The 19,918-nt window shown below is 40.2% G+C and overlaps 1 protein-coding gene across 1 annotated transcript in view; it reads left to right on the top strand.

Annotated features, from left to right (window-relative positions):
* The window catches only part of ptprsa (protein tyrosine phosphatase receptor type Sa), a 476,646-nt gene that overhangs the window by 189,267 nt on the left and 267,461 nt on the right, over positions 1-19,918 (top strand). Inside the window, exon 5 of the mRNA XM_072914629.1 lies at positions 18,231-18,419. Coding sequence (XP_072770730.1) covers positions 18,231-18,419 — 189 coding nt within the window. The remainder of the gene's footprint in view (positions 1-18,230; positions 18,420-19,918) is intronic.

The following is a 19,918-nucleotide window of genomic DNA, read 5'->3' as shown; positions in this document are numbered from 1 at the left end:
TGATGCAGAGTCCATCATTTCTCCTCCGTAAAGGGAAACATTATCACCAGACCTATGTAAGCGTCAATATATACCTTGATGTTGCAGAAAAAAGACCATCTATTTTTTCAAATGATTTCCGAACTCTAAATGGGTGAATTTTGGCGAATGAAACGCCTTTCTATTATTCGCTCTCGGAGCGATGACGGCATTTTCTCACTTTCGTCGGTGTGTTGTCGGAGGGTGTAACAACACGAACAGGGACGGATTCAAGTTGCACCAGTGGCCCAAAGATGCGAAAGTGGCAAGAAATTGGACGGAATTTGTTCAAAATACGTGGCTGTGGGGAAAGCCGACGAAATGGTCAGTCGTTTGTGCTGCACACTTTACCGACGAAAGCTATGCTACGACAGAGATGGCAAGAATGTGTGGATATCCTGCGACACTCAAAGCAGATGCTGACATCAACTCCAAAACTGGACAGATCAGCTTTCAGGCAAAGAGAGCGGATGAGGGTATGTCTACAGAATATATTAATTGATGAAAACTTTATTCATTACTCGCGGTTTTACGTAAATTATTATACATAAACTGTGTTTACCAATAATTTAGCTTAAAAACATTTATTTTTTTCTATCATTTAAATACATACGGGTAGTCTTGTGTAATTCAGTATTTTGTGTCTATTTAGGTATGGTTAACCTGAGTGCTGAAATCGTGGAAAAATATACGTTCTTAGCGCGCCTGAAATGGGCTGTCTGCACTCTCAAAGTGCATGTTGTTGCCAAATGTATTTCATATGCTGTAAACCTAGTTCATAGTTGTTAGTTTCCTTTAATGCCAAACAAACACATACCAATCGTTGGTTAAAAGGCGATCGCCGAATTCGTCCTCGCTTTCTCCCGTGTCGCTGGCTGTCGTGTCGTTTTCGTCGGTTTCGCTTGCATACGGTTCAAACCGATATGGCTCAATAGCTTGAGTTTCTTCTTCAATTTCGTTTTCGCTACCTGCCTCCACACTACAACCATCCGTTTCAATACATGCGTAATCTGTTGAATCGCTTAAGCCGCTGAAATCCGAGTCTGAATCCGAGCTAATGTCGCTATACCTTGCTGTTCTATCCGCCATGTTTGTTTGTATCGGCATCACTATGTGACGTCACAGGAAAATGGACGTGTGTATATAATGATGGTTAAAATCAGGCACTTTGAAGCTTTTTTTAGGGCTATTGCGTGATGGGTAACATTTTGAAAAAAACTTCGAAAAATAAAATAAGCCACTGGGAACTGATTTTTAATGGTTTTAACCCTTCTGAAATTGTGATAATGTTCCCCTTTAAAACATCAAATAGGTTGGATTTTGGATTTGGATTTTGTGCGCTGCATAAGCAGTGTACAATTGCGCAGGCGCTCATTTTAGAGGGAACATTGCCGAGGACTGATTAGCCACCCACAATGGCTGTCCACAAAATTGCTTGCTGCTAGACACACAATGGGTGGATGAAACGGTCTGTCGTTCATAATTTGAAAAGTTCGGACATTGAGGAGTTTGTAAAAATCGATGTCCCACTGTACTTTTTTTGGGTAATGTTCACAACAATGCTCGATACCTACAAAACGTCTTTACCTGCATATCTATGTAAAATACAAACTATTTTACTACAACCATCTTTGCTAGACAACACCAACCTTTTAAGTCACCACACACCAAACAGGGTAAGGAAATATCTGAATTAAAACACGTATACCAGAAAATACAACCATGCCAAATTTCGTCCCATTCTAAGGGAAGAGGATTAGTCAGGAAAGTTAAATGAGTCTAAAGGCCAGACCTTTTAAGCGGGCCACACTGACCATGATAGCAAGCCGAATGCAACAGCAGGCATGAATTTGCAGATTATCAGACGGGCACTGGCTCAACTATTCCGAGGCTGATTAAAGGCTTTACACCTGTCACTTGTGGAATGATATTAAATGGTAAAATGAAATTAAAAAGAGTCATGGATAATGATGGCACTCAAGCAAAATATAGACTAACGAGCAAAATGAAACACAGGCAAGGATGTTTAGAATGTATGATAACTAAGATGTTGCATGGGCATCAAACGCACCGCCTGCCAGCTAACTTCACTGTTCTTTGTATCTTGTACATTTAGTTTTGATTCAATGTATTCATAAAGCGCCAAATGACAACACAAGTTATATCAAGGCACTTAGTTTTTTGATTGATTGAGACTTTTATTAGTAGGTTGTACAGTGAAGTACATATTCCGTACAATTGACCACTAAATGGTAACACCCGAATAAGTTTTTCAACTTGTTTAAGAAGGGGTACACTTAAATTGATTCTCAGTACTTAGTACATGGAGCAGTTCTACAACCACTCTCCTTAAATCTATATGGATGCTCTCATTCATCCAAGTCATTGTAATCTTAGGGCATTCAATTGTCCGCAACTAGACTCTTCATCTTAACCAGACTGAGATTCGTCAGATCTAGTCTAGATGAGATTTTTCCAGTTTCAATGTCCCCCTTTGTGTCTTTCGTACAACTAAACCAGTCCAACAACAGATGTTATTCATTTTACAGTGATTGTTTTGCCACACAATACTGTACCTCAATACCAACCAGGAGCAATTCTGTTTTAATGACTGCTATTGGCTCCTTTGCATTTTAACAGTTGAGTGAAACTTTCATTGCCTGTGCACACCCTTCTCTTGTTAAAGACTAAATCTGACCAACCTATGTCTATGAGCATGAACTGATGAAGCCTGTTCGGATGAGAGGCAAAACTTATTCTAAGACAAACTGAACAGTGCAGTCGTGAATGATTGAATGCTCTGCGATCACGCTCCTTATACATTAAAGAGAACCAGCTGAACCCCAACTGAACCCCACATACATGAGCAATCATTTGGTGACATAGACACGCAAAAACTCCTCCTATGCCTCGGGAAGTAACCACAAACAGAACCCAGGCTTTGTGGGGTGGATGTCTCTCGACCATTTGGGTTGAGATAGAGAGACAGAGTCAAGGGACAAAGGGTAGCTAGAAGGATAAAATTGGAGGGTTTAGCGACTGGGGATGATCAGTTTCATTAAAAAGAGTCATGGATAATGATGGCACTCAAGCAAAATATAGACTAACGAGCAAAATGAAACACAGGCAAGGATGTTTAGAATGTATGACAACTAAGATGTTGCATGGGCATCAAAAGCACCGCCTGCCAGCTAACTTCACTGTTCATTTTGATTCAATGTATTCATAGAGCGCCAAATGACAACAAACGTTATATCAAGGCACTTAGTACATGGAACAGGTCTACAACCACTCTCCTTAAATCTATATGGATGTTCTCATTCATCCAAGTCATTGTAATCTTAGGGCATTCAATTGTCCGCAACTGGACTGTTCATCTTAACCAGACTGAGATTCGTCAGATCTAGTCTAGATGAGATTTTTCCTGTTTCAGTGTCTCCCTTTGTGTCTTTTGTACAACTAAACGGAATGCTAACGTGGTTGATTTCCAGTCCAACAACAGACTCTTACTATTATGTTGGATCCACTATGGACTGGACTCTCACAATATTATGTCAGACCCACTCGACATCCATTGCATTCGGTCTCCCCTAGAAGGGGAGGGGGGGGTTACCCACATATGCAGTCCTCTCCAAGGTTTCTCAGTCATTCACATCGACGTCCCACTGGGGTGAGTTTTTCCTTGCCCTTATGTGGGCTTAAAAGCTGACGTGTTCAATGAGTTGCCTTTTAAAATGTCACTCGTGTTTTTTTGTTGTTTTTTTTGTCTAGCCCCGCTACTCAGGCAAATCATATTTGCTGTACAGATTTACTTTGCAAAAAAGAAATGTGGGATACATCTCTCGTTGCCTTATTTGTATCTGACTTTATTAAATGTATTTATATTATTTTTTGGCGCAGCCGGACTGGAGCATAAGGGGATAGAAAGAGAGACGAAGAAAAAAGGGAGACAGAGGGGGAAAATTACGGGGATAACACAGAGAGACAACAACAAACACAACTATAACAACAACAGAACAGCATCAGCAAATCTACAAATATAATATGAAAAGTAATAGCAAGAAGCAGTTAGTGAAATAAACACTAATAACACAGAAATGACAATGAACATGATTGCACTACAAATGGAGCAATACAATGATAATGAATAATAACAATAATTATCTCCATTATCAACAATACGATTGTTTCAAATGCAACAATACATATATGCAATGATAACTTGAAGTACAAAATAAAGCAGATAAATGGAGGGGAAGAAAGAGAAGCGAGCTGTATTAACCTTGTAGATTGTTATAGTAACAATAGGTTAAGCTTTGTCAGTGTACCGTGTGTTACCCAGTTTTCCCAAAGGAACAACGTTAATATATGTTTGATGAATCTTGATTATATGCATGAGTGTATGTATGCATATGTGCTTGTATATGTACAGTATGTGTATATGTATGTTTGTACAGTGAATGTGCGTGTGGATGTATGTACTGTATTTCACTCGTTTAATTGAGCGAAATAATACTTGTACAAGCTCAGTCTGATGAATATTGGCCAAAGTGGCATACTTGCCAACCCTCCCAGATTTTCCGGCAGACTCCCGAAATTCAGCGACTCTCCCGAAAACCTCCCGGGACAAATTTTCTCCCGAAATTCAGGCGGAGCTGGAGGCCACGCCCCCTCCAGCTCCATGCGGACCTGAGTGACGTATCGACAGCCTGTTTTCACATCCGCTTTCCCACAATATAAACAGCATGCCTGCCCAATCACATTATAACTGTAGAATGATCGAGGGCGAGTTCTTGGTTTCTTATGTGGGTTTATTGTTAGGCAGTTTCATTAACGTCCTCCCAGCGCGGCAACGACACACAACAGCAGCAGTCACGTTTTCGTCTACCGTAAAGCAGTTCGTCTGCCGTAAACGGCAATGTTGTGACACTCTTAAACAGGACAATACTGCCATCTACTGTACATGCATATGTGACAATAACATCTACGGCTTTTAGAGAGTGCAGTGCACAACTGCGCACACAACAAGGAGACGAAGCAGAATGCATCATCAGAGAGGGTGTTCAGCATGGTTAGAAAAACAGTGACAGAGAATAGAACAAGGATGGACAATTCAACCCTTAACTCAATGAGTAGGTGAGTGTTATGTGTGTGTATATGTGTAAATAAATGAACACTGAAATTCAAGTATTTTTCTTATATATATATATATATATAGCTAGAATTCACTGAAAGTTAAGTATTTCTTATAAATACTCGGAGGTCTCAAGGTTGGCAAGTATGCAAAGTGGTCAAAATTGCTCCAAGCAAAATAAACTGCGACTTGTCATTGAGGAGTAGTGGACTTTCATTGATTCTATTTGGCCTGTGAAGATCTGTCATCACAGAAAGGCGTAAGTGCACATCATGGAAGAAATGCAATCGCGACGCTATTATGGCGGAATGGGCCTGTGGGAATTCGGGGACAGCATCAACCCATGTCATTGACTTCCTTCTTGCCTTTCACCGGCTGGATAACCCCGAAGTAGCACTCCCTCGATGAGTGATCTGTTTATTTTTGCATGGCCTCCTTTATCGACGATGCCTGGTAGCTTGAGGGGAAAGATGCAATCCGACTATTCCTGAGGATGTAAGTAACCCGCATACATGCCGTTTATTCTGCCGGTAATGCATCAGATGGGAGCAGCTGTAACAATGCAATAATCTGCTTCCTGTTTACTGCTGCTTTGAAAGACGTGTTTGTTTGCTCACCTTTGTTTGGCCGTAGCTCGCTCACTACAACTGATTCCCTCTGTCACTTGCCTAATTCTGTTAGTGTCAAGTCCCCTCCTTCAGTGGCTGTTTTCAGCGTCCTGTCTCGACTCCAATTTACTATTTTCATACCATGGAGGTTGGCGTAATGTGACTCAAAGCACAGATAGACCTCAGAAGTATCCAATACATCAGATAGTACACACAGAGAACAAGCCAGGGGGGTGCAATAATCTTTTTTCCCGTAGACAGACATAGCTAGAGGGGAATGAGAGTGCCTCACCATTAGGGCATGTTTTACATAGATCATTGATGACAGACAGAAGAGGGATTTTGTGAGAACATATTGCACTCTCTTGTCCCATACTTTCCGAAGCCAAATGTAGGTTTGCAATTGCTTTTCTAAGCTTCGGGGCTGACTCAATATAAAAAGATTATAGAGGGGTGATCATTAATAATCGATGGGGAGGATACAGCACTGCAGCCTAAAACGGTGTAAATGCCTGTACTTCTTTGAACCCAGCAGTGAAATATTCATCACGCTCGGCTGATGCCAGCTTCAGTTGGAGGCAAACCTCATCGTTCGTCATTGTGAGACTGCCTTCTTGTCTCCCGAATGTCTTTTATTTTTGACGATTCTTGCAAGAAGAATACATAATAAATAGCTTTCTCCTCCACTCAGTCACAGTGCAGTTGTTGTGCTGTCCTTGTGCAAACGTTGGCACTGGCACAAAGTCAGTTTTTTGATGAAGAACTAATGGTATACAATTGGAAATGCCTTTACAGAAGTCAAAAGCATCATTTATTCAGTAGCAAATGCAACAGGCACATTCTCTTTTTCTGTGCAGACCAATTACTAACTTCATAGTACTTACTTGACTTGGCACAGCTCCACTAGCTATTCATGCATAAGGTATGACAGCTATTGTGGCTGTGCAGTGGTACGTGTGTAAACTCTCACTCCTTGACACCTTAAAGGGGAACATTATCACCAGACCTATGTAAGCGTCAATATATACATTGATGTTGCAGAAAAAAGACCATATATTTTTTTAACCGATTTCCGAACTCTAAATGGGTGAATTTTGGCGAATTAAACGCCTGTCTAATATTCGCTCTCGGAGCGATGACGTCACAACGTGGCGTCACATCGGGAAGCAATCCGCCATTTTCTCAAAACACCGAGTCAAATCAGCTCTGTTATTGTCCGTTTTTTCGACTGTTTTCTGTACCTTGGAGACATCATGCCTCGTCGGTGTGTTGTCGGAGGGTGTAACAACACGAACAAAGATGCGAAAGTGGCAAGAAATCGGACGTTTGTTCCGCACACTTTACCGACGAAAGCTATGCTACGACGGAGATGGCAAGAATGTGTGGATATCTTGCGACACTCAAAGCAGATGCATTTCCAACGATAAAGTCAAAGAAATCTGCCGCCAGACCCCCATTGAATCTGCCGGAGTGTGTGAGCAATTCAGGGACAAAGGACCTCGGTAGCACGGCAAGCAATGGCGGCAGTTTGTTCCCGCAGACGAGCGAGCTATACCCCCTATCGACCCTAGCTTCCCTGGCCTGCTGACATCAACTCCAAAACTGGATAGATCAGCTTTCAGGAAAAGAGCGCAGATGAGGGTATGTCTACAGAATATATTAATTGATGAAAATTGAGCTGTCTGCACTCTCAAAATGCATGTTGTTGCCAAATGTATTTCATGTGCTGTAAACCTAGTTCATAGTTGTTAGTTTCCTTTAATGCCAAACAAACACATACCAATCGTTGGTTAGAAGGCGATCGCCGAATTTGTCCTCACTTTCTCCCGTGTCGCTGGCTGTCGTGTCGTTTTCGTCGGTTTCGCTTGCATACGGTTCAAACCGATATGGCTCAATAGCTTCCGTTTGTTCTTCAATTTAGTTTTCGCTACCTGCCTCCACACTACAACCATCCGTTTCAATACATTCGTAATCTGTTGAATCGCTTAAGCTGCTGAAATCCGAGTCTGAATCCGAGCTAATGTCGCTATAGCTTGCTGTTCTTTCCGCCATGTTCGTTTGTGTTGGCTTCACTCACAGGAAAATGGACGGGTGTATATAACGATGGTTAAAATCAGGCACTTTGAAGCTTTTTTTAGGGATATTGCGTGATGGGTAAAATTTTGAAAAAAACTTCGAAAAATATAATAAGCCACTGGGAACTGATTTTTAATGGTTTTAACCATTCTGAAATTGTGATAATGTTCCCCTTTTAGGCTTTTCCTCTTGTTTTGACCTACGTCTGATACTCATAAAGCCAAAGCGCCCTGCAAACATTTTTGAATCGTAGGCATGCCCACATAAGTGTGCTAAGTCTGCCCCCTGCACTGCTTTGCTTGGAAAGTCTACCGTCTGCAATGATTCAAGATTCAAGATGATTTATTGTCAATTCTTAACATGCACAAGACACATAAGAACTGAAAGGTATATTTTCGGCACAGTCCCACTAAGAGCAGACATACGTTACAGCGAGACAAGACGAGACCGCCGAAGATGATATTGGGAAAAGGGGGAGAGTAAAAAAATATCAGTCAAAGGCTGGATCCACAAGAGAGAGTCCAGACTGAGTCCAAGGGAAAAAAACTCATTTGCAATACAAACATAAACACGTTACATTTAGTCACAACAAACTCGCAACAGAGGGAGGGGGAGTTGGAGCAAACAAGCGGTGGTGAAGGCGGTGGTTGGGGAAGGGACGGGTGCGTGCTTGTATGCCCAATCAACTTGGGTGTGATGTTGAAGTGTTTTTGTGGACTGGGGCCGATCTCAAAGTTCGACACCAGGTGCTTGTTGAGAAAAAGGGAGGTCAAAAACGTCCATCGTTGATTACATAGTGTTAGCATGTTGCACAATGGCCCTAAGAATATTTTTGTTTGGGTATTTTATAGGGATGTCCGATAATATCGGACTGCCGATATCATCAGCCGATAAATGCTTTAAAATGTAATATCGGAAATTATCGGTATCGGTTTCATATTTATCGGTATCTGTTTCAAAAAGTAAAATGTATGACTTTTGCTGTGTACACGGGCGTAGGGAGAGGTACAGAGCGCCAATAAACCTTAAAGGCACTTCCTTTGCATGCCGGCCCAGTCACATAATATCTACGGCTTTTCACATTAACAAGTGAATGCCAAGCATACTTGTTCAACAAGCCGTATAAACAACTTTAACACTGTTACAAATACGTGCCACACTGTGAACCCACACCAAACAAGATTGACAAACACATTTCGGGAGAACATCCGCACCGTAACACAACATAAACACAACAGAACAAATACCCAGAATCCCTTGCAGCACTAACTCTTACGGGACGCTACAATATACACCCCCCCCCCCCCCCCCCCCCCCCCCAACACCACCCACCTCAACCTCCTCATAGTCTCTCACAGGGAGAGCATGTCCCAAATTCCAAGCTGCTGTTTTGAGGCACGTTAAAAAAAATAATGCACTTTGTGACTTCAATAATAAATATGGCAGTGCCATGTTGGCATTTTTCTTTCCCATAACTTGAGTTGATTTACTTTGGAAAACCTTGTTACATTGTTTAATGCATCCAGAGGGGCATCACAACAAAATTAGGCATAATAATTCCACAACTGTATACATCAGTATCGATTGATATCGGAATCGGTAATTAAGAGTTGGACATAATCGGATATCGGCAAAAAAGCCATTATCGGACATCTCTAGTCTGCAATGATTACACAGTGTTAGCACGTTGAGCAATGGCCCAAAGAACATTTTTGTTTGGGTATTTTACAGTCTTTTTTTTTTTTTTTAATATAGGTTTGCATTGACGTCAATGAGTGACAGGCTTACTTATATGGGTATGCCAACGTGAATGTGCTCGGCCTTGCCGCTCCCTCGCTTTGGCTATCTAGGTTTGTTTGGGTGGGAGGGAAAGTTAACTAGCTTTCCTAATGAGGTAAACACCAAGCAGAAGTGGATATAATTGCTTTCTAGATTGGTAAACTGCCTGTATTTATATATAGTAGAGCTTTACTATACCTGCATGATACCCAAAGTGCTTTACATTATATATGACATTCACCCATTCACACACTGATGGCGGAAGTTGCCAACCACGACCCATCAGGAGCAACGTGGGTTAATGGCCGTGACTAGGATGGCGGAAGATAGATTCGGACCAGGAACCCTCAAGTTGCTGGCATGGCTGCACCACCATCTGAGCCACACTGCCCCATTGACCAATCACATTAGCGTGGATTTGGCAGGAGGCAAAGAGTTAATTACACAGACCAGAAAGTGCAGATCTCCAGTACAAAGATCTAAATAGTTTTGTTTGCTGATTATCGTGTGTAGCTGGTCTATAGGAGTAGGGTTGCAAAATTCCGGGAATATTCAAAGTTGAAAACTTTCCACTGGAATATATGGGAATTAACGGAAATTAATGGGAATAAACATTGAATGCAACATGCTAGATCCTAGTGCAGCATGATTATTAGCTAAAACAACCTGATTTAATGCAAATTCAGTAGAATTTCAACCCTGCACTGTGCATTCCTCCATCACATGTGCAGTGTATTCTTCCATCACATGCACAGATAATGAGCTCAGGTTTTTAGCTTGTTGCCTAGGACCTAGAACGCTGGTTCAAGCCCCAGGCGGGACCAAGTGGGTTACACATGCTATTTTACTGATAGGTACTACGATGTACTATGTCTACTACCTAGTCAGTTAGGGTGGTAAAAGCGCTAAAGCATGGGTGTTCAAAATAAGGCTCGTGGGCTTAAATTTGGCCTGTGAGACGTCAATCTGGCCCCCAAGGAGTTTCCCATTTAATTTTAATCAGCTGACAGCCTGATTGCTGCAAATTGCCACCATCCTGTGGACAACGTGAATAAATCAGGTCAATGATCATATATTATGGTTTAAAGTTAGGATAGAATAGCATTTACTTATTTGACCTATTCCAAACAACCTTCCATAGTCATGGCGCAAAACAAAAAGCAAAAAGTCAACACACATGGTCATATAAATATATATTATAATTTATTATATATTATAAAAGACGTCCAAGCACCATGAAAAATTCACAATTACACCCACTTTAATCCATTTCATTACCTGATGGGAAACACTCTCTCCACACTTATCCATGTTTGGCTCATTGTAGCTGCTTGATATTCGTGATTGATAACCAAACTAACAAGGTAAGAGTCAAACTTTCACACACTCCTAACATTCAAATATATTAATTACTAATTATATATGTATTATATTAATATAATATGTATCGTATTTTTCGGAGTATAAGTCGCACCGGAGTATAAGTCGCACCTGCCGAAAATGCATAATAAAAAAAGAAAAAAACATATATAAGTCGCACTGGAGCCCGGCCAAACTATGAAAAAAACTGTGACTTATAGTCCGAAAAATACGATACACATTTTAACACAATATGCACACACACGTATTGTTACTTTACCAGCCACGGACACATTTTTTTTAGCCCAATGCAGCCCCCTTAGTCAAATAGTTTGGACACCCTTGCGCTTAGGCAGACCTGGGCAAATTAAGGCCCAGGGTCCACATGCGGCCCGTTAAGCTTTTCAATCTGGCCCGCCGGGCATTCCCATATAATTTTTTTATATCTTTAAGATGGAAAGTGTAGCTGCCATTATGGTGTGCAGTGATGTTTTCTAATGACCGTAAGTCTTGAACTATACAAAGTATTTCTATGGTTGGAATGCTTTTGCATGATATTTTAGTGACTAGTGTTGTCCTGATACCAATATTATTTCGATACTTTTCGGTACTTTTCTAAATAAAGGGGACTAGAAAAAATTGCATTATTGGCTTTATGTCAACAAAAAAATCTTAGGGTGCGGCGGACCGGTACTTTTCAGAGGCGGTATGGTACCGAATATGATTCATTAGTATCGTGGTACTATACTAATACCCGTATACCGTACAACCCTACTAGTTAATATGGTAATCTACGTCACAGCAGGTCAGACGAGGCACCAAGCAGTGTGGGTGTGGCTTGATTGTAAAATATGTCGATTGAGAGGGGGTGTGACGTTCATATGTTCTCAATATTCAGGGTTTTATCGTTCATAGAAAAAGAAAAAAAATCCCATTCCGTTTTTAAGGCGGTCTGTCATAACATTTTTGCATTCAATCAGACTTTATTGTAAGGTTTTGTATTACAAACCCCGTTTCCATATGAGTTGGGAAATTGTGTTAGATGTAAATATAAACGGAATACAATGATTTGCAAATCCTTTTTAACCCATATTCAATTGAATGCACTACAAAGACAACATATTTGATGTTCTAACTGATAAACATTTTTTTTTTTTTGCAAATAATCATTAACTTTAGAATTTGATGCCAGCAACACGTGACAAAGAAGTTGGGAAAGGTGGCAATAAATACTGATAAAGTTGAGGAATGCTCATCAAACACTTATTTGGAACATCCCACAGGTGAACAGGCTAATTGGGAACAGGTGGGTGCCATGATTGGGTATAAAAACAACTTCCCAAAAAATGCTCAGTCTTTCACAAGAAAGGATGGGGCGAGGTACACCCCTTTGTCCACAACTGCGTGAGCAAATAGTCAAACAGTTTAAAAACAACGTTTTTCAAAGTGCAATTGCAAGAAATTTAGGGATTTCAACATCTACGGTCCATAATATCATCAAAAGGTTCAGAGAATCTGGAGAAATCACTCCACGTAAGCGGCATGGCCGGAAACCAACATTGAATGACCGTGACCTTCGATCCCTCAGACGGCACTGTATCAAAAACCGACATCAATCTCTAAAGGATATCACCACATGGGCTCAGGAACACTTCAGAAAACCACTGTCACTAAATACAGTTGGTCGCTACATCTGTAAGTGCAAGTTAAAGCTGTAATAAGCAAAGCGAAAGCCATTTATCAACAACATCCAGAAACGCCGCCGGCTTCTCTGGGCCCGAGATCATCTAAGATGGACTCATGCAAAGTGGAAAAGTGTTCTGTGGTCTGACGAGTCCACATTTCAAATTGTTTTTGGAAATATTCGACATCGTGTCATCCGAACCAAAGGGGAAGCGAACCATCCAGACTGTTATTGACGCAAAGTTCAAAAGCCAGCATCTGTGATGGTATGGGGGTGCATTAGTGCCCAAGGCATGGGTAACTTACACATCTGTGAAGGCACCATTAATGCTGAAAGGTACATACAGGTTTTGGAACAACATATGCCGCCATGTAAGCGCCGTCTTTTTCATGGATTTCATTTTCAGCAAGACAATGCCAAGCCACATTCAGCACGTGTTACAACAACGTGGCTTCGTAAAAAAAGAGTGCGGGTACTTTCCTGGCCCGCCTGCAGTCCAGACCTGTCTCCCATCGAAAATGTGTGGCACATTATGAAGCGTAAAACACGACAGCGGAGACCCCGGACTGTTGAACGACTGAAGCTCTACATAAAACAAGAATGGGAAAGAATTCCACTTTCAAAGCTTCAACAATTAGTTTCCTCAGTTCCCGAGTGTTGTTTAAAGAAAAGGTGATTTAACACAGTGGTGAACATGCCTTTCCCAACTACTTTGGCACGTGTTGCAGCCATGAAATTCTAAGTTAATTATTATTTGCAAAGAAAAAAAAAAGTTTGAGTTTGAACATCAAATATCTTGTCTTTGTAGTGCATTCAATTGAATATGGGTTGAAAAAGATTTGCAAATCTTTGTATTCCGTTTATATTTACATCTAACACAATTTCCCAACTCATATGGAAACGGGGTTTGTAGTTTTCCTAAAAAAAATAGATATACCGGCCCCCAGACACATTTTTATTCTCTAAATTTGGCCCCCGAGTCCAAATAATTGCCCAGGCCTGCGCTAAGGTGATACCATAGAAACAAGTATTTCTTTGTCCTACAAGTACATTTGAGGTGACTTGTTGTTGCTGCGTTCAGTCAATTATTACCCTTCGTATGGCTGATAAACTCATGCAGATAAGTACATACAGGTGACCAATTGTTCTCCCCCTGTGGTTTTCACTGTTTCCTTCAAATTCTAAAACTGTGTTATTGTTTGAGGAGAAGCTTAGTCGCTACTGTGCAGTGGAATACCCAAACTACAGTCTAATTATACAGCTGTGATTCAACTTAGTGTCCTTAGTTCCCCTCCCAATTTAGAGCTCCTTGGGTGTAAAAAGTACCATGATGTCTCCAGTGTGGACATGAAGTCACTGGCTCTTTAAATGAGCGATGACCTATGTTGTGCCACTGGCCAGCGTCTTAGTCAGTCGTTTACAAGAATTGTAATGCGGCCTTGAGCTTTCCTGATGCATATTGCAGCTCTGGGCACTTCCCTCTGGGCTCTCATCATCTAAGAGTGAGTCACTGCTTTGGCTCCAGTTGCCGTAGAGGTCAGGCGTTGTGACCCGTGGGACTAATTGTCCCAGCGTGACAGCAGAAGGAGGACAATGACCGAGGAGAACACTACAGTCTCTCATCCCTTAATAGTGAAGTAATTGCTCAATCATGCAAGATTATCAGCTGCAGGGGTACCACAATGATTGTAAAAATGATCCTACTGTCATTCTCGAAAATGTTCGCAGCAGTGAAAAGAGGCTGGAAGGATCTTTGCCTAAACGTGCAACTTGCACCCTGAAAAACTGCGTAATCTCAATTTGATATTAACAATCGACGATCGGTCGTTTTGTCATCATTCATATAATAAAACATTTATTAGTTAGCTCAGGGGTCGGCAACCTTTACTAGCACAAGAACTGTTTTGCCTCCTCTTCCACCGGAGAAAAATAGCCTGGAGCTATAAAACATAACACAGCTTATAAAGTTGTAATATTTTTTATTAGTTTTACATGTTACAACAACAGAATGCAACAAACAGAAGTACGTCGAACAGCACACCTGTCCCAAACCTGACTAAATAACAAGTTCAATCTCCATCCATCCATCCATTGTCTACCGCTTGTCCCTTTCTGGGTCGCGGGGGGTGCTGGAGCCTATGTCAGCTGCATTGGGGCGGAAGTCCCCACCTCATCGCAGGGCCAACACAGATAGACAGACAACATTCTCTTATTATTATAATCAAATGACAGCAGTCATTTCCATGAGGTTATTTTCTAATATAAGTGTTTAGGCCCACTTACAGTGACAATAACAAAAAATATTGTTTTTCATGAACTGTGTACTTGTATTGTTTGTCTGGGTGGAGGTCCTGCTTTGGAAATAATTTGTACCCCTTTCAGACATTGCATTTAGTTCCCATTAAAACATTCACATGTTGCACAATGAGATGTAAGCAGGGGATCATGTGTACATCCCTGCAACTTCCTGTTTGTAAAAAATGTATTTGTATTAGTATTTATTTAATATACGAACAGCATTTCATGATTAATATTTATAATATTTATATAGGGGGTGGGCGTGGCGAAGTTGGTAGAGTGGCCGTGCCAGCAATCGGAGTGTTGCTGGTTACTGGGGTTCAATCCCCACCGTCTACCATCCTAGTCACGTCCGTTGTGTCCTTGGGCAAGACACTTCACCCCTTGCTCCTGGTGGCTGCTGGTTAGCGCCTTGCATGGCAGCTCCCGCCATCAGTGTGTGAATGTGTGTGTGAATGGGTGAATGTGGTAATACTGTCAAAGCGCTTTGAGTACCTTGAAGGTAGAAAAGCGCTATACAAGTATAACCCATTTATTTATTTATTTATTTTATAAATTAAGATTCCTAATGAATGACACTAGAATAAGCATTCTTTGATTGGTAAATCATAGTGTAACGACCTGGAATTACACTTTATGTGTGGTGTTGGAGTTTTCCGACTTTTTGTGTGGCTGTAAACGCATCACTGGCTAAGTGCCATATGTGCATGTGTTGGCGCAAGTGAGAAAGAGCGAGCGGCTGCTGTTGATATAACAAAGTTGGTTTTGGTCTGGTTTGTACTGCAGAAAATGACTAGTTTTGCTAGATATATTTTTTTTTACTAATGTTTTGGTGATGTGTTTATGGCCGACAATAAAGAGTTTGGCTCAGTAAAGTGATGGATGGAATTCATGTCCTCAAAGCGTCTCGACAGACGTTACAATATTTGAACAATGATGTGTCGAAAATTGTTATGCGCTTTTTTTTTTTTTTGATTTTGTGCGTGGCATAGATTTGCCATGCGCAGAGGACGCTTGAGCAGTGCACAATTGCACAGGCACCTTAGAGGGAACATTGTTCAGAACTGACTGTTTTGAAAATGTCTCCCCACGCTACTTTATGTTGTTCATTAATTTCCCGTCACCTATCAATTTTGCTCTCTCTTGTTCTCAGCCTCTTCCAATCAACAGTCACGACTCAGCCTGTGCACATCCACAGCATCACAGAAAGTTGTAAAACAATATATATTTTAAAAAGTGCACATTTCAATCTGCAATAAAAGGCCATATCGCCCAGCCCTAGGTGAAAGTGACGTTATAAATATGGAACTTGGAGCCAAGCTATTTCGACATAAATGGAGTGCTTACCCAAATAAACCGTACAAAATGTCCCGAGCCAGCTGGACCAAACGCACAGCTGTCCATCGAGTGAGTCACTTTAATATCGATCATGATACTTAAATATTACAACTACATACACTGTCGAGATAGCTGTGTACAAACAAAACATGAAATGTAAGCTAATACTTTACAGGTACCGTAATATGATCATTCATGCGTTTCAGTCACACTGCAAAAAGTCAGTGTTCAAAAACAAGAAAAAAATTACAAAAATTAGGGGTATTTTATTTGAACTATGCAAAATTATATGCCAATAGAACAAGAACATTTGGCTTGTCAAGACTTTCCAAAACAAGTAAAATTAGCTAACTTCAGTGAACCCAAAAATACCTTAAAATAAGTATATTCTCACTAATAACAAGTGCACTGTTCTTGTTAGAAAAAAAAAGAAACATTTTTGCTGAATATGTTGAAAAATATTCCTAAATTAAGCAAATGCTAGTGCCATTATCTTGACATAATGATATGCACTAGGCATTACATTTCTTGAAACCAGCAAACTTATACTAAAAACTATTGTTCTTCATGGAAAGGCAACAAGGCAACCGCTTGTTACTCTCGGGGTCTTCTAGCCGCTCAGACAAGTTATATGGTCTAAAAATGCATTTTTCCATCGATAACATGACATCATCGCGCCAAGTGTGTGCTCTTTCAGTCAATTAATGCACATATACACAGCCCGGTCCCCGGCCAAAAAAAATGTAATTGTAATTTTGAAGAATTCGTGTAAATGAACTATTTCTGTTCAAAATAGTTTGAAATGTCACATGTTAAATGTTTAAATATTAACTGTCAGTTTACTGTACTGTGTCAACTGTACTACTATATGAGTGCGTATTTTCTATTGTTTCATTGAAAATAAAACAGCAAAGTCCATTTGGCTGTCATCTGTTTTAATTATGAGGCAAAATTGTGTCAAAGTCATGATTTTTTTTTTCATGCTTGAAATAAGAAATTATTACTTTAAAAAAGTAGTATTTATACTTGTGAGAGTTGATGACACAGCTTTGATATTCTAGTTTCAAGCATGTTTTACTCAATATAGGTCATAAAATCTCAGTAATATCTTACCGAGTTCATTTAGGACCAAAACCCTTAAAACAAGTAAAACACTCTAACATAAAATCTGCTTAGTGAGAAGAATGATCTTATCAGACAGAAAATAAGCAAATATCACCCTTATTTGAGATACCCAAATCCTCCACACAACACCTCCGCTCCGGACAGGCTAACCTCCTCCGACCTCCGAGGACAAAGCTATGAACAATTGGAGACCGGGCTTTCTGCTCCGCCGCTCCCAGTCTGTGGAGCGCTCTCCCTGACCACCTGAAGGCACCACAGACTGTGGAGGCTTTTAAAAAAGGCTTAAAAACCCTTCTTTTAAAAAAATACTTTTTTTGTTTTTTTAGATATATGCATACTAGTTTTAGCTATTTGGCTGTTCTAGTTTTTATTTTTATTTATTTTGTATTATCTTTTTATTTTATTTTTTTAATACACTGTAGCACTTTGAGGTTGTTTACTCATTGTAAAGTGCTTTATACTGCTCCGACGCTTTCAGTCTGTGGAACGCTCTCCCTGACCACCTGAGGGCACCACAGACTGTGGATGCTTTTAAAAAAGGCTTAAAAATCCCTTATTTGAGATATTTAATCTTACTTTGATTTCAGTTTTTGCAGTGCAGTACAAATTAGTGTCCTGTTGCATTGTGTTGTTTGAAAAATGATTTGTTGAATACCAAACATTATGGCTGTTTGTGAAGACACATTCTTAAATTAGCTACACCGTTTTATAAGCAGGTTTATAATCCCAGATATACGGTGATATGTTTTTGCCTCTGGAATATGGTGATTTCATTCCGTGTTGACAAATAATCCCCCTCTTCATTTCACAGAGGACCTTCTCCCTCCTGGCTTCCCGAACATTGACATGGGCCCTCAGTTGAAAGTAGTGGAGCGAACCCGGACTGCAACAATGCTGTGTGCAGCCAGTGGCAACCCCGACCCAGAAATCACTTGGTATAAAGACTTCCTGCCCATTGACCCCAGTGCTAGTAATGGGCGAATCAAACAGCTCCGTTCAGGTAAGCAAAGCCTAAACATGTCACTGTTCTTATGCCTGATGACCTACCACAGTAGCATCGACGTTGCACATATGGTGTATTAAAAATGTATTAAAGAGTGAAGAAGCACGGTAGGTATTTCAGTCAAGGAAGGTTACCTCCAGATGGGAGCGGTAAAACTCAGTGTTGGATATGTTTGTGTCTTGTTCTCATTGATTACAACCTACTGAGAGACCCACTAAAGCAAAGTCTAATTACGTAGCTAATTAAGCGCAGACACTGACGTGGCCACGGGCAATAGGAGATAGATATTTCAGGTCGATGATTTGTCACCACTGAAAAAAAATCCATTGACTTTTATGTGACGTGTTACTGCAAATGTAATGACATATTGTATGTATTTAGAATCAGAATCAGCTTTATTGTCATTACGCAGGGTAACAAGATTGAGGCCATTCCATACAGTGCGATGTGTGCATGCAAGAAAACAATGTGTAAATATATAAAAATATAAAAAATATAGAAGTGCAAAGACAGGTGTGGAAGAGAACAGTGTACACTCTATACTCTCTGTACAATGTTCACTCTATACACTCTGTACAAATATACCATACTTGCCAACCCTCCCGAATTTTCCGGGAGACTCCCGAAATTCAGCGCCTCTCCCGAAAACCTCCCGGGACAAATATTGTCCCGAAAATCTCCCGATTTTCAGCCGGAGCTGGAGGCCACGCCCCCTCCAGCTCCATGCGGACCTGAGTGAGGACAGCCTTTTTTCACTACGGGAGGACAACAGGGTGACAAGAACTAAATCATCCAGACTAGAGATACATTGTATTATTGTTTATCTTACCTAAAAATAAATATATTTATTAATTAAAAAAAAAACAAAAAAAAAACTAAATACATTTTTACTATATTTTGCTAAAAACATCAAAATTAATTGTATTTTAATTTTAATTTTTTCTGACTCCTTATTACATCCAGCCTTAGAATTTTACATTAAAATAAACATATTTGATATAATTAATTTTAAATTATCATAATAATTCATTTAAAATGACCATATTTAATTATTAAAATAATTGCTTGTTTATCAACAACTTTAGTATTTTATTCACTACATTTTGAAGCTCTCAGAAGCCAAGTTATGTTATATATACACTATATATATATATATATATATATGTATGAAATACTTGACTTGGTGAATTCTAGCTGTCAATATACTCCTCCCCTCTTAACCACGCCCCCAACCACGCCCCGCCCCACCCCCGACCACGCCCCCACCTCCCGAAATCGGAGGTCTCAAGGTTGGCAAGTATGAAATATACACCCTATACACTCTGCACAAATAAATCTAAAAAAATATAAATTTAAATATATCTTTTGATTTTTACTTGCCATTTGTCTATAATGTTGTGTGAATATAAACCTGGATGATAATGAGAAATGTGCAAAGAACTTGAAAGTTGTGCATGGACTTAAAATCTAAATGTTTTTATGCCCATGCAAAACTT

The sequence above is a fragment of the Nerophis lumbriciformis genome, linkage group LG14 (genome assembly GCF_033978685.3).
Source record: "Nerophis lumbriciformis linkage group LG14, RoL_Nlum_v2.1, whole genome shotgun sequence".
Taxonomy (NCBI): Eukaryota; Metazoa; Chordata; class Actinopteri; order Syngnathiformes; family Syngnathidae; genus Nerophis; species Nerophis lumbriciformis.
Note: the sequence above shows the minus strand (reverse complement) of the source record. Positions and strands in the feature narration are given on the sequence as shown.